Raw genomic sequence first — 15,132 nt, forward strand, 5'->3', positions numbered from 1 at the left:
TTGCCTATCAGAAGCTTCTAAAGCCATGATGTCATTTTCTGGAGTTTTCCAAGCTGTTTAAAGGCCCAGTCAACTTAGTGTATGTAAACTTCTGACCCACTGGAATTGTGATACAGTGAATTAGAATAAGTGAAATCTGTAAACAATTGTTGGAAAAATGACTTGTGTCATGCACAAAGTAGATGTCATGCACAAAGTAGATGTCCTAACCGACTTGCCAATAGTTTGTTAACAAGAAATGTGTGGAGTGGTTGAAAAACAAGTTAATGACTCCAACCTAAGTGTTGGTAAACTTCTGACATCAACTGTATGTTTGCAGTAAGAAGAGAGTTTTGATAAGTAATAGTTTCCCATCTTTATTTAATGTAACAGAGTTGAGTTGAGGTCGATGACCCCAATCTAACAATACAAATCAATGAAATATAGATATACAATAATGTGATAACTTGCCATTCTTTTCACCATATTGTTCAGAAGACTTGTATGATGGCACTTCCAGTCGATATTGTCACATAAGTATAGTATAAGTTCCCTATTTTTATGGGGGAGTTTGGTTGGTTCAACAGGGTTGAGGGTAGACTGAGGTACGCAACTAAATATTGTGATTTTTAAATCAAAATCATGCATTTATTTGGAAAAAATACATTCTCAGCAAAAGAACACAGATGTTTATATCAATGGCAAAATGTATAGGTTATATATATCCTAAGTACAAATTCAGTGAAGGCCACGGGGGACATGACAAAATGCTTAGTGTCAGTTAAAAACAAGATATCTTCTGATAAAGATGAAATTCATGTTCCTTACACTTCAATACTGGGACATATCAATTTATATATAAAAAAAGCTTTTTAAATTAGATGGTGACACAATACTTAAAATATTGGACTCAAATCCTACAGTTTCATGGAATGACCCAGATGTGTAAGAAACAGAAAGTGTGCCCTTTGAATTTTGTGTAATGTCAGTAGTCTGGTCAAGGAAGCATCATGCAAATTATAATGGCACACTCCACTTACCAAGACCATTACCAGGCACGAGGTCACCTGCTTTTATAGTGAGCCTTGGGGTGGTACCACCCAGCACATCTTGAAGGGAGTGTATTTCATACCAAACCCTCCCTTGATATGACAGGAGCACTATCACGAGTTGAACTGCTAGGGGCAAAATGAGCTAGATGTACTTACTAAAGGACCAACATCTCACTTTTGCAACGAACTGTTAAAATGAAAACCAGAATGTTTCATTGAAGTTACTTATGTACAATTTGGTTGCACAGTGCATATGTAAAGTCTCCATCATATTAATATAACACTATGGACTCCCCTCGGATCATAAGGAAACCTGAGGAGGAAAGAGAACGATTGAAGTCTTCAAAAGAATCACACAAGATTAAAACTCACCATTTTATTATGATAATGTTATTTGATATGACAAATTACAAGTGTATGCATATTTACATGATATATTTATGAAAAGTAACAAGTTACATCTGTATAAAGAAAATACAACTATGACATGAGTTATTGAACTATATATTTTACATCATATACTTAGAATTTTCAAACCATGGTAGAAATACCGAGACATATATAAACCAATATAACCAGAACAAGAGCTGTTAAGTTTTAGATGGAAACTATGATGGACGTGAGGCACTTTTTCAAGGTTGTCAGGATGTGAAGCCAATGGCACTAAGAAACTGATAGAAAAGAGGCATGAGAAAGGAAGAATTAAGAGTACCATTTATACTGCAATTTACAAAACACAAATGTTTTCCACAATTTAGAACTAATCACAGAAATGTTACATCATCAAGCGCTGTAAGAAAAAAAACCTACATACATCATCAGTGCACCAAAGCATTGGAGAATTGAAAAGTAACCACTCCACTGCTGTGAAAAGAAACCCTTTTAAGCAATACACTGAACACGTTTATATAGGCATATCTTTTTAACGCAGACAAAGTCAAGAATGTCCATTTTTAAGCATTCCAAAAATATGCACTTTCCAAGACTGAAAGAAGAATAAAAGACTAGCAGCAAAGTGGTTAAGAACTGAAGTCTTATGCAAAGTTAACTGACAGTTAAACATAAATATATTAAAGCAGACAAACATGTTGCATATATAATACAGTACATGATAGCGAGTTACACTGTGCTGGTTAATGCAGAATGAAACAGATGATTTCAGTATCTCTCAGCTAAACTTGTATGAATGTACGTCCTACCCTTTACTCCTCAGCCAGCAAGTTTTTAAATCAGGTTCATCTCATCTTGGGTTCAGCTTGAAATATGCAGGGCAATCCAAATTACAACATGGGAGAATAAAAACATGGATAAACCAACCAAATGAGCACGCACACACATGGTTATATGCGGTCATAGGAACTAGGTGCTGACTTTTCTCTCAAATCAATAAAAGAATTAGTGATTGTATCTAGCAGCTTTATATATATATATAAATAAGTGGACTGCCACTACTGTACCATGTTAGCACTCCCTTCCTCCCTTCATAGAAAACTAGAATGAAACTCCATTAAAAGCTCAATTGTCATTTCCATCATGAACGCCCTCCACTTTCAATGTGAAATAATACTAAAAGGTGACCTATGTACATAATGCTGTCAATTGAAGCTACAGTATATGCTGACAGCAATGACAAATACAGCTCTCTTAATTTCCAAAAAACAAAATGGGATTCTGATCCTCGTATTTAAATATAGTGTTACTTATTTATAGGTGCTTGGAGTTTAGTACCTGGGGTAACGTCTACATAGCGTTAGTAAAGTTTCCTGTCACTGACTCAGTGTGGAGAGGTCTATGTGTTTCTCATGGTCAACAGTTTGCATAGAAAGTAAAGAGTGTTGGTTGGTACCTCGCTTGGGGCATAAGAGAGGGATATGGAAGAAGTTGACTGCCCCCCATACAGTCTGGCGACGACAGGGTTGCCACGTCCTTCTCAAGAAGGGGTGGTCCGGGGGATGGTGTGCATATCTATTGGTTACAGTACAGGGCTGAAATGACAAGCTTTTTAAATAGGGGTGACTTTAAATCCTTTTGATAACGATTTTGTCTAAATCACATGTCAAACTCATTCCATGGAGTGTCTGAGGGTTTTTGCTCCACCCTTGTACTTGATTGATGAACTAATTAGTAAGGAACTCCCCTAACCTGGGTGTCTAGGTCTTAATTGAAAGGAAAAAAACAAAAACCCAGACACTCAACCCTCCGTGGAATGACTGACACCGCTGGCCTAAATGATCAAATAAACCAATTTCTTTGTTCTCAAAAACAATTCCGGAACACAGGCAGACAGATTTCTTAAAACAGTGGAATTAGCAATAACATACTGTCTTTTAAAGACGCAGCATCAAATGAATACAACCAGAGGTATGTCTACAGTTATTGTGGCTATGTTCCTCGGAGTGAAATATGGATTTCAACAAGGACCTTCATACTGCATCTCCCCATCAGCTTTCAACAAAGTCAGGTTTGTAACAACGAGTCAACATAGTTATCAGATTCTATGATCACTGTGCTTGACATCTCACTGCATATGAAGACCTACGCACATATAGTGTGTAACAAACAATCATACCCATATGCTATAATTACTTATAGGCAAATGCCCTTTGACATTTAAAATGAGGTACCTGTTCATTCATGACTGGGCCAATGTTAAACTATGTATTCTCTGACTTACCATGGACAAGCTGCAAAATGACTTAACAGTAGTACATTTGACTCGTTACAAATGCTTCAATCCACAAGGGGACAGACATCAAGTACTTTTGAGATTTGAAGATGGTGCTGTAACCAAAGCTTGGAGACCAGTGCTTTCAAGGTTGGCTTTTCGCACACAAAATTAGAGTTTTAGTTGGTAATTTCTAGTTTCAGACTAATAAAAACAAAAGGTTTTCCCCAAACTAGTTTAATTTAAGTGCCTTGTTCAACAAAGGGGCACTCAAGACCCCTTACTCACCAACATTAACCGGAAAAACTTCAGCTTTAAATAAAAAACAACAGTTTTACCATGAAGCGAAGATGTGATGGAGTCAAAATAGAAAATCTGTTAAAGTACCTGGAATTTTGGTCTCATGGAAGGTGAGTCAAGAAGTGCTAACATTAATTCTTGACTAGTTCGGGGGATGGAGGACTGCAAAAGACATTACCATATTTTCGCTCCTGCTCATGGAATTGATCACTTTGTTGGAATGCAATTAAGTGGTCCACATCACCTTACCAAAACAAGGAAATCATTCTAACATCTAGCTATGTCAGACTGTACCAGCAAAAGATAAAAAGGTGTTACCTTCTTTTTTTGTTCAACAATTGATGAATAGGAATAATAAGGAAACATGTACACATCCACCACAGCAACTGTTAAATGACTCAATAAGAATGGTCTTAAGGTTAATGTACCATTAGAATTGTGTGAAGGGGGATAAACATTTCTAGTGCACCTTCTCTAACAATTACACCGTCAGCGAATGCTCAAGTCATAAAGGACCTGCCAATGTTACCCAACTACAAGTTCACAACAACATATCCCTTTTAGCATACTTCAAGTTTGTTTTCTGTATGCACAAATGTTTTCTTTTATTTTTTTAGCTGTTGTTGTTGTGTAGTTGCTGCTCTCTGTACAAAAGACAATATTCCTTCATAAAGTTACACATTACTTGTAGGGAGAGTGACATGGTGGCCTGGTTGTTGTGTGTATTATGTACGAGTGTTTAATAATATTTCCATGTCTGCTAGTCTCAATGCCTTCTCCTCGCGTTCAGCTCCTGAACTCTACTTCACGCTCAGAGCCCGTAAAGCACAAGGTTAGTCTTCCGCTGCTCTCTGCGTCGAAGGACACAAAAGACCTCCAGAGCCCGGCGTCTACAACAACATGTCACCCCCTCTGAGGTGAATGAAAAACAAGGTTGCCGGCATTTGAATACCCAGCTTTTTTCCGCTTTCCTGTGTCAGCTAGCTGTGTTGTGGGTAGGTCATCCCATGTGAGGGGTCAGAGTTCAGTCAGGTCACCCAGCGGCCTTGTGCTTGCCCCCGCAGCATCTGCAGGCCTCCCCACAGTGGTGGCATGCTCTCAGAGGCAGGTAGCAGCACATACAGGGAGCGATGAAGGACAGTGCCGTCAGGGCCAGCCAGCGCAGGCAGAACTGCTCGTCAGCCGTGTCACACGAGCACGGGTCCGAGAAGTCTCCCTCCGAGTCAGACATGCAGTGGTACAGCATGCTCTCGGCACAAAGCATGCAGCTGACTTTATAGATGCACTGCTTGATGGGGTCAGGAGCATCCTGGCACTGGCCCCGCTGGTTGTCCTCATGGTTGAACATTTCCCGGCAGTAGATGCAGCGAGAACGCTCCCCGTCTTCCCGCCTCCGCCGCCCTTTTTTGGACTTGAGCAGCGGTGAGGGCTGCACCTTGGAGGAGTCTTTACCCAGCCCTAGCCCCAGTCCTGTGCCCATGCCCATACTTCCAGGGCCTGAGTGGGACTCCATGCCCGGCCCCTCAGGGAAGAGGTACTCACACTTCTTGCTGTCCAGTTTGTGGAACAGGGCAGGGAAGTCAGGGTCCTCTCGCTCTGCCTCCTGCTTCCACATGACTGGGTGGCGGTAGTCCTCGTAGCCGCGAATCAGAACATCCTTACGAGGGTTGATCCTTACAATCTCCTCCTCATCCATGTGAAAGCTCACATGGCGCGTAGACTTGAAGGACACCTGATGGAGACAGTGTTATTTTATTTGATTAAGTTCAGAGAACACAAGACATTTTAGCAGTGTCAGTATATATTTAATTTATTTGAGTATGCATCGTGAATGATCTTTACTGTCCTTCCATGTCATGTAGGACATTCTTCAGAATTAGTATACCTTATTAAACTAGATCTAACATGGAGGTTTAATCTCCAGTGGTAATACAGGGCTATTCATATACTGTAATATAGTGGGTCACGGGTCCAACTTAGGGAATGGAAAGTGGCATTCCCACCTGACCTGATATGAATAAATTAACTTTATAAAAATGGAGACCCGTTTCCGAATGAACCCGAGGACTGTCAGACACGTTCTGAAAAGGCCCATGGAGAAACAGACCCAAACAAACGCCTCCCGATCTGGATCCGAAGACCAGTCATGATCCGAGAGCAGAAAGAAACCTCAGACTGGACGCTGCCAACGCCATCAATAAACGAGTGATATTGGCCAAATGATCAACAGTTATGTGTGCTTAAAACCTGCCTATAACAAATAAAATAAAACGTAATTTTCGTAAACGTAAATTTCCTATTGTTATATTGGTTTTTACTTTCCTAAAACAATAAATTGTCCACCTCACAGCTCAGCTGTCAGAGATGTGAGTGCTATATGCGCCAGTGCATTGCATGCATATAGGCGTATCGGTCTAGGTGTCCACTGTATGATATTAATATTTAAAAATATATATATAAAAAAGGAAGATAAGCTTAGGCCTAGCCACACAGAAACGGAGATATAGAGTTCCTATGTTCACCTGGACAAGAGGAACACCTACATGAGAATGCTGTTCGATTATAATTCAACGTTCAACACCATGGTGCCCTCCAAGCTCATCACTAAGCTCAGGACCCAGGGAATGAACACCTCCCTTTGCAACTGGATCCTGGACTTCCTGACTGGCGGCCCCCAGGTGGTGACAGTAGGCAACAACACATCTGCCACTCTGACCCGCAACAAAGGGGCCCCTCAGGGATGTGTGCTTAGTCCCCTCCTGTACTCCCTGTTCACCCACGACTGTGTGGCCACGCACAACTCCAACATATTCAATAAGTTCGCACGGCACAACATGGTTGGCCTGATCACCAATGACAATGAGACAGCCTATAGGGAGAAGGTCAGTGACCTGGCAGTGTGGTGCCAAGACAACAATTTATCCCTCAACGTCAGCAAGACAAAGGAGCTGATCGTGTACTACAGGAAACGGAGGGCTGAGCATGCCCCCATCCACGTGGCCGTAGTTGATCGGGTCAAGAGCTTCAAGTTCCTAGGTGTCCACATCACTGAGGAATTATCATGGTCCACACACACCAACACAGTTGTGAACACCTCTTCCTCCTAAGGGGGCTGAATTTTGTTTGTCATGGACCTTCAGATCCTCAAACAGTTCTACAGCTGCACCATTGAGAACATCTTGGTATGGCAACTGCTTGGCATCTGACCGCTCAAGGATTTCACCATGAGGTCAATGGTGACTTTAAATCAGTTAGTTTAATGGCTGTAATAGGAGAAAACTGAGGTTGAAGCAACAACATTGTAACTACTCCACAATACCAACCTAATTGACAGAGGGAAAAGAATGAAGCCTGTATAGAATACAAATATTCAAAACATGCATCCTATTTGCAACAAGGCACTAAAGTGATACTGCAGAAAAAGCAGCAAAGCAATTCACTTTTTGTCCTGAATACAAAGTGTTATGTTTGGAGTACCGCACCCATTTTTAAGCATAGTGGTGGCTGCATCACAGTGGAGGCTGTTGGGGGGGAGGATGGCTCATAATAATGGCTGGAACAGAGCAAATGCAATGGCATCAAACACATGGAAACCATGTGTTTGATGTATTTAATTCCACTCCAGCCATTACCACCAGCCGTCCACCTCAATTAAGGTGCCACATTATGTTATGGGTATGCTTGTAATCGTTAAGGACTGGGGAGTTTCAGAATAATAAAAAAAGGAATGGGGATAAGCACAGGCAAAATCCTAGAGGAAAACCTGGTTCAGTCTGCTTTCCACCAGACACAGGGAGATTAATTCACCTTTCAGCAGAACAATAACCTAAAACACAAGGCCAAATCTACACTGGAGTTGCTTACCAAGAAAACAGTGAATGTTCTTGTGTGGCCAAATAACAGTTTTGACTTAAATCTACTTGAAAATCTATGGCCAGACCTGAAAATGGTTGTCTAACAATGATCAACAACCAATTTGACAGAGCTTGAAGAATATATTGAAGAATGTGCAAATGTTGCACAATCCTGGTGTGGAAAGCTCTTAAGAGACTTACCAAGAAACACTCACAGCTGTAATCGCTGCCAATGGTACTTCTAAAAAGTATGGACTCAGGGGTGTGAAAAAATGTCAAAATTAGATTTCTGTATTTAATTTTCAATAAATTAACTAAAATGTCTAAAAACCTGTTTTAATTTTGTCATTATGAGAGTGTGTAGATGGGTGATATTTTTAATTTATTTAATCCATTTTGAATTCAGGATGTAACACAATAAAATGTGGAATAAGTCAAGGGCTATGAATACTTTATGAATGCACTGTATATTTACATATCTACCTCAGTTACCTCGAGCACCTGCACATTGTCCCGGTACTGTGTACTTATTCCTTGTGTAATTATTGATCTTTTTCTCCCTACCCGTTCTTCCCCTCCTCTCCTCTCGTTCTTCCCCTACTCTCCTCTCGTTCTTCCTCTACTCTCCTCTCGTTCTTCCTCTACTCTCCTCTCGTTCTTCCTCTACTCTCCTCTCGTTCTTCCTCTCCTCTCCTCTCGTTCTTCCTCTCCTCTCCTCTCGTTCTTCCTCTCCTCTCCTCTCGTTCTTCCTCTCCTCTCCTCTCGTTCTTCCTCTCCTCTCCTCTCGTTCTTCCTCTCCTCTCCTCTCGTTCTTCCTCTCCTCTCCTCTCGTTCTTCCCTCTCCTCTCCTCTCGTTCTTCCCCTCCTCTCCTCTCGTTCGTTCTTCCCCTCCTCTCCTCTCCTCTCCTCTCCTCTCGTTCTTCCTCTCCTCTCCTCTCGTTCTTCCTCTACTCTCCTCTCGTTCTTCCTCTACTCTCCTCTCGTTCTTCCTCTACTCTCCTCTCGTTCTTCCTCTACTCTCCTCTCGTTCTTCCTCTCCTCTCCTCTCGTTCTTCCTCTCCTCTCCTCTCGTTCTTCCCTCTCCTCTCCTCTCGTTCTTCCTCTCCTCTCCTCTCGTTCTTCCTCTCGTTCTTCCTCTCCTCTCGTTCTTCCTCTCCTCTCGTTCTTCCTCTCCTCTCGTTCTTCCTCTCCTCTCGTTCTTCCTCTCCTCTCGTTCTTCCTCTCCTCTCCTCTCGTTCTTCCTCTCCTCTCCTCTCGTTCTTCCTCTCCTCTCCTCTCGTTCTTCCTCTCCTCTCCTCTCGTTCTTCCTCTCGTTCTTCCCCTCGTTCTTCCCCTCCTCTCCACCCGTTCTTCCCCTCCTCTCCTCTCGTTCTTCCTCTCGTTCTTCCCCTCGTTCTTCCCCTCCTCTCCACCCGTTCTTCCCCTCCTCTCCACCCGTTCTTCCCCTCCTCTCCACCCGTTCTTCCCCCCCCTCTCTACCCGTTCTTCCCCCTCTCTACCCGTTCTTCCCCCCCTCTCTACCCGTTCTTCCCCCTCTCTACCCGTTCTTCCCCCCCTCTACCCGTTCTTCCCCCCTCTACCCGTTCTTCTTCCCCCTCTCTACCCGTTCTTCCCCCCTCTCCACCCGCTCTTCCTCTCCCCTCCACCCGCTCTTCCTCTCCCCTCCCCCGCTCCCTCTCCCCTCTTCCTCTTCCCCTCCACTCAGCTCTTCCCTCCCCGCTCTTCCTCTCCCCCTCTCCCTCTACCCGCTCTTCCTCTCTCCCCTCTACCCGCTCTTCCTCTCCCCTCTACCCGCTCTTCCTCTCCCCTCTACCCGCTCTTCCTCTCCCCTCTACCCGCTCTTCCTCTCCCCTCTACCCGCTCTTCCTCTCCCCTCCACCCGCTCTTCCTCTCCCCTCCACCCGCTCTTCCTCTCCCCTCCACCCGCTCTTCCTCTCCCCTCCACCCGCTCTTCCTCTCCCCTCTACCCGCTCTTCCTCTCCCCTCCACCCGCTCTTCCTCTCCCCTCCACCCGCTCTTCCTCTCCCCTCCACCCGCTCTTCCTCTCCCCTCTACCCGCTCTTCCTCTCCCCTCTACCCGCTCTTCCTCTCCCCTCTACCCGCTCTTCCTCTCCCCTCTACCCGCTCTTCCTCTCCCCTCTACCCGCTCTTCCTCTCCCCTCCACCCGCTCTTCCTCTCCCCTCCACCCGCTCTTCTTCTCCCCTCCACCCGCTCTTCTTCTCCCTCCACCCGCACTTCCTCTCCCCTCCACCCGCTCTTCTTCTCCCCTCCACCCGCACTTCCTCTCCCCTCACCCGCTCTTCCTCTCCCCTCCACCCGCTCTTCCTCTCCCCTCCACCCGCTCTTCCACCCTCTCCCCTCCACCCGCTCTTCCTCTCCCCTCTACCCGCTCTTCCTCTCCCCTCTACCCGCTCTTCCTCTCCCCTCTACCCGCTCTTCCTCTCCTCTTCCTCCCTCTACCCGCTCTTCCTCTCCCCTCTACCCGCTCTTCCTCTCCCCTCCACCCGCTCTTCCTCTCCCCTCCACCCGCTCTTCTTCTCCCCTCCACCCGCTCTTCTTCTCCCCTCCACCCGCACTTCCTCTCCCCTCCACCCACTCTTCTTCTCCCCTCCACCCGCACTTCCTCTCCTCTCCACCCGCACTTCCTCTCCTCTACCCGTTCTTCCTCTACCCGTTCTTCCCCCTCTCTACCCGTTCTTCCCGCCCGCTCTTCCTCTCCCCGCTCTTCCTCTCCCCGCTCTTCCTCTCCCCTCCACCCGCTCTTCCTCTCCCCGCTCTTCCTCTCCCGCTCTTCCTCTCCCCTCCACCCGCTCTTCCTCTCCCCTCCACCCGCTCTTCCTCTCCCCTCCACCCGCTCTCCCTCTCCCCTCCACCCGCTCTCCCTCTCCCCTCCACCCGCTCTTCCTCTCCCCGCTCTTCCTCTCCCCTCTACCCGCTCTTCCTCTACCCTCCACCCGCTCTTCCTCTCCCCTCCACCCGCTCTTCCTCTCCCCTCCACCCGCTCTTCCTCTCCCCTCCACCCGCTCTTCCTCTCCCCGCTCTTCCTCTCCCCTCCACCCGCTCTTCCTCTCCCCTCCACCCGCTCTTCCTCTCCCCTCCACACGCTCTTCCTCTCCCCTCCACACGCTCTCCCTCTCCCCTCCACACGCTCTTCCTCTCCCCTCCACCCGCACTTCCTCACCTCTACCCGTTCTTCCTCTACCCGTTCTTCCTCTCCCCTCCACCCGCTCTTCCTCTCCCCGCTCTTCCTCTCCCCGCTCTTCCTCTCCCCTCCACCCGCTCTCCCTCTCCCCTCCACCCGCTCTTCCTCTCCCCGCTCTTCCTCTCCCCTCTACCCGCTCTTCCTCTACCCTCCACCCGCTCTTCCTCTCCCCTCCACCCGCTCTTCCTCTCCCCGCTCTTCCTCTCCCCTCCACCCGCTCTTCCTCTCCCCTCCACCCGCTCTTCCTCTCCCCTCCACCCGCTCTTCCTCTCCCCGTTCTTCCTCTCCCCTCCACCCGCTCTCCCCCTTTACCCTCCACCCGCTCTTCCTCTCCCCTCCACCCGCTCTTCCTCTCCCCTCCACCCGCTCTTCCTCTCCCCTCCACCCGCTCTTCCTCTCCCCTCCACCCGCTCTTCCTCTCCGCTCTTCCTCCACCCGCTCTTCTCCCCTCCACCCGCACTTCCTCTCTCCCCTCCACCCGCACTTCCTCACCTCTACCCGTTCTTCCTCTCACCTCTACCCGTTCTTCCTCTACCCGTTCTTCCTCTCCCCTCCACCCGCACTTCCTCTCCCCTCCACCCGCACTTCCTCACCTCTACCCGTTCTTCCTCTACCCTTTCTTCCTCTCCCCTCTACCGGTTCTTCCTCTCCCCTCCACCCGCTCTCCCTCTACCCTCCACACGCTCTCCCTCTACCCTCCACCCGCACTTCCTCTCCCCCCACCCGCACTTCCTCACCTCTACCCGTTCTTCCTCTCCCCTCTACCCGTTCTTCCTCTCCCCTCCACCCGCTCTCTCCCTTTACCCTCCACCCGCTCTCCCTCTACCCTCCACCCGCTCTTCCTCTCCCCTCCACCCGCTCTTCCTCTCCCCTCCACCCGCTCTTCCTCTACCCGTTCTTCCTCTCCCCTCTACCCGCACTTCCTCTCCCCTCCACCCGCACTTCCTCACCTCTACCCGTTCTTCCTCTCACCTCTACCCGTTCTTCCTCTCCCCTCTACCCGTTCCTCCCACCCGTTCCTCCCCCCCTCCTACCCGTTGTTCCTCCTCTCCGCCCTACCCGTTGTTCCTCCTCTCCGCCCTACCCGCTGTTCCTCCTCTCCGCCCTACCCGCTGTTCCTCCTCTCCTCCCTACCCGTTCCTCCCCCTCCTACCCGCTGTTCCTCCTCTCCCCCCTACCCGCTGTTCCTCCTCTCCGCCCTACCCGCTGTTCCTCCTCTCCGCCCTACCCGCTGTTCCTCCTCTCCGCCCTACCCGCTGTTCCTCCTCTCCGCCCTACCCGCTGTTCCTCCTCTCCGCCCTACCCGCTGTTCCTCCTCTCCGCCCCACCCGCTGTTCCTCCTCTCCGCCCCACCCGCTGTTCCTCCTCTCCGCCCCACCCGCTGTTCCTCCTCTCCGCCCCACCCGCTGTTCCTCCTCTCCGCCCCACCCGCTGTTCCTCCTCTCCGCCCCACCCGCTGTTCCTCCTCTCCGCCCTACCCGCTGTTCCTCCTCTCCTCCCTACCCGCTGTTCCTCCTCTCCGCCCTACCCGCTGTTCCTCCTCTCCTCCCTACCCGCTGTTCCTCCTCTCCGTTCCTCCCCTACCCGCTGTTCCTCCTCTCCGCCCTACCCGCTGTTCCTCCTCTCCTCCCTACCCGCTGTTCCTCCTCTCCGCCCTACCCGCTGTTCCTCCTCTCCGCCCTACCCGCTGTTCCTCCTCTCCGCCCTACCCGCTGTTCCTCCTCTCCTCCCTACCCGCTGTTCCTCCTCTCCGCCCTACCCGCTGTTCCTCCTCTCCGCCCTACCCGCTGTTCCTCCTCTCCTCCCTACCCGCTGTTCCTCCTCTCCGCCCTACCCGCTGTTCCTCCTCTCCTCCCTACCCGCTGTTCCTCCTCTCCGCCCTACCCGCTGTTCCTCCTCTCCTCCCTACCCGTTCCTCCCCCTCCTACCCGTTCCTCCTCTCCGCCCTACCCGCTGTTCCTCCTCTCCGCCCTACCCGCTGTTCCTCCTCTCCGCCCTACCCGCTGTTCCTCCTCTCCGCCCTACCCGCTGTTCCTCCTCTCCTCCCTACCCGCTGTTCCTCCTCTCCGCCCTACCCGCTGTTCCTCCTCTCCGCCCTACCCGCTGTTCCTCCTCTCCTCCCTACCCGCTGTTCCTCCTCTCCGCCCTACCCGCTGTTCCTCCTCTCCTCCCTACCCGCTGTTCCTCCTCTCCGCCCTACCCGCTGTTCCTCCTCTCCTCCCTACCCGTTCCTCCCCCTCCTACCCGTTCCTCCTCTCCGCCCTACCCGCTGTTCCTCCTCTCCGCCCTACCCGCTGTTCCTCCTCTCCGCCCTACCCGCTGTTCCTCCTCTCCGCCCTACCCGCTGTTCCTCCTCTCCGCCCTACCCGCTGTTCCTCCTCTCCGCCCTACCCGCTGTTCCTCCTCTCCGCCCTACCCGCTGTTCCTCCTCTCCGCCCTACCCGCTGTTCCTCCTCTCCGCCCTACCCGCTGTTCCTCCTCTCCGCCCTACCCGCTGTTCCTCCTCTCCTCCCTACCCGCTGTTCCTCCTCTCCGCCCTACCCGCTGTTCCTCCCCCCTCCTACCCGCTGTTCCTCCTCTCCGCCCTACCCGCTGTTCCTCCTCTCCGCCCTACCCGCTGTTCCTCCTCTCCGCCCTACCCGCTGTTCCTCCTCTCCGCCCTACCCGCTGTTCCTCCTCTCCGCCCTACCCGCTGTTCCTCTCCTCCCTACCCATTCTTCCTCTCCTCCCTACCCGTACAGCAATAGAATACATTTTATAACATGCCTACTTTTAACCCATCTTAAAATAAAATACGGAGTACAAAATTAAAGTTAACTTAATTTTAGCCAACAAAATGAAACATTGCATATTTAAAGAACTGGTTTAGATTCATAAATAAGTCTACAATAATAATAATGACAATGATAAAACAAATGATAATAAACACAAAATTAAATTAAACCCGAAAAGCGAGTTGCACAGAGTCCATTAGGCCACATCAACATTCTTCTCATCTTTGTCCACTACAACATTAAAACTTAACACTCCCCTTGTTGGCATCTTTTCACTATACTCTCTCTCTTTTAACTTCAATTAAAAACTGTCGCGACTCTAGGGGCAGTATTTTCATTTTTGGGAAAAAAACGTTCCTGTTTTAAACAGGATATTTTGTCAGGAAAAGATGCTAGAATATGCATATAATTGACAGCTTTCGATAGAAAACACTAACGTTTACAAAACTGTAAAGATCTTGTCTGTGAGTATAACAGAACTGATGTTGCAAGCGAAAGCCTGAGAAAAATCCAATCCGGAAGTGCCCCAGGTTTTAAAAGCGCTGCGTTCCAATGACTCCCTATTCAGCTGTGAATGTACCATCAACGAGCTTATGCTTTCTACGTATTCCCCCAAGGTGTCTACACCATTGTGACATAGTTTTACGCATTTCTGTTGAAGAATAGCCGTAGGCGAGCACATTGCGTAAGTGGTCACATGGGGGCTCCGAGAGAGATTCTCGCGTAAAGTACAGAGGTAGCCATTACTCCAATCGGTCCTAGAGAAAAACGAATTGTCCCGACGGATATATTATCGAATAGATATTAGAAAAACACCTTGAGGATGGATTCTAAAAAATGTTTGCCATGTTTCTGTCTATTATGGAGCTAATTTGGAATATTTTTCGCTGTTTCGCCTACAAAAATAATATTTTGGGAAAAAATGAACTTTGGCCCACCTGGGAGTCTCGTTAGTGAAAACATCCGAAGTTCATCAAAGGTAAACGATTTAATTTGATTGCTTTTCTGATTTCCGTGACAAGGTTGCCTGCTGCTAGCAAGGCATAATGCTATGCTAGGCTATTATAAACTTACACAAATGCTTGTCTAGCGTTGGCTGTAAAGCATATTTTGAAAATCTGAGATGACAGGGTGATTAACAAAAGGCTAAGCTGTCTCTCAATATATTTCATTTGTGATTTTCATGAATAGGAATATTTTCTAGGGATATTTATGTCTGCTGCGTTATGCTAATTAGTTTCAGGTGATGATTACGCTCCCGCATGCGGGTTTGGGAGTCACTAGAGGTTAAAAAGGCCATCTTCG

General features: G+C 48.6%; 1 protein-coding gene across 3 annotated transcripts in view; it reads right to left on the reverse strand.

Annotated features, from left to right (window-relative positions):
• Positions 1-1,392: 1,392 nt before the first annotated feature.
• Positions 1,393-15,132, reverse strand: part of LOC112256781 (sprouty-related, EVH1 domain-containing protein 1) — a 104,338-nt gene continuing 90,598 nt past the window's right edge. For all 3 annotated transcript variants that reach the window (XM_042325340.1, XM_042325341.1, XM_042325342.1), the window contains one exon: positions 1,393-5,728. In XM_042325340.1, coding sequence (XP_042181274.1) covers positions 5,030-5,728 — 699 coding nt within the window. In that variant the 3' untranslated portion in view covers positions 1,393-5,029. The remainder of the gene's footprint in view (positions 5,729-15,132) is intronic.

This window comes from Oncorhynchus tshawytscha, linkage group LG08 (genome assembly GCF_018296145.1).
Source record: "Oncorhynchus tshawytscha isolate Ot180627B linkage group LG08, Otsh_v2.0, whole genome shotgun sequence".
NCBI classification, from domain to species: Eukaryota; Metazoa; Chordata; class Actinopteri; order Salmoniformes; family Salmonidae; genus Oncorhynchus; species Oncorhynchus tshawytscha.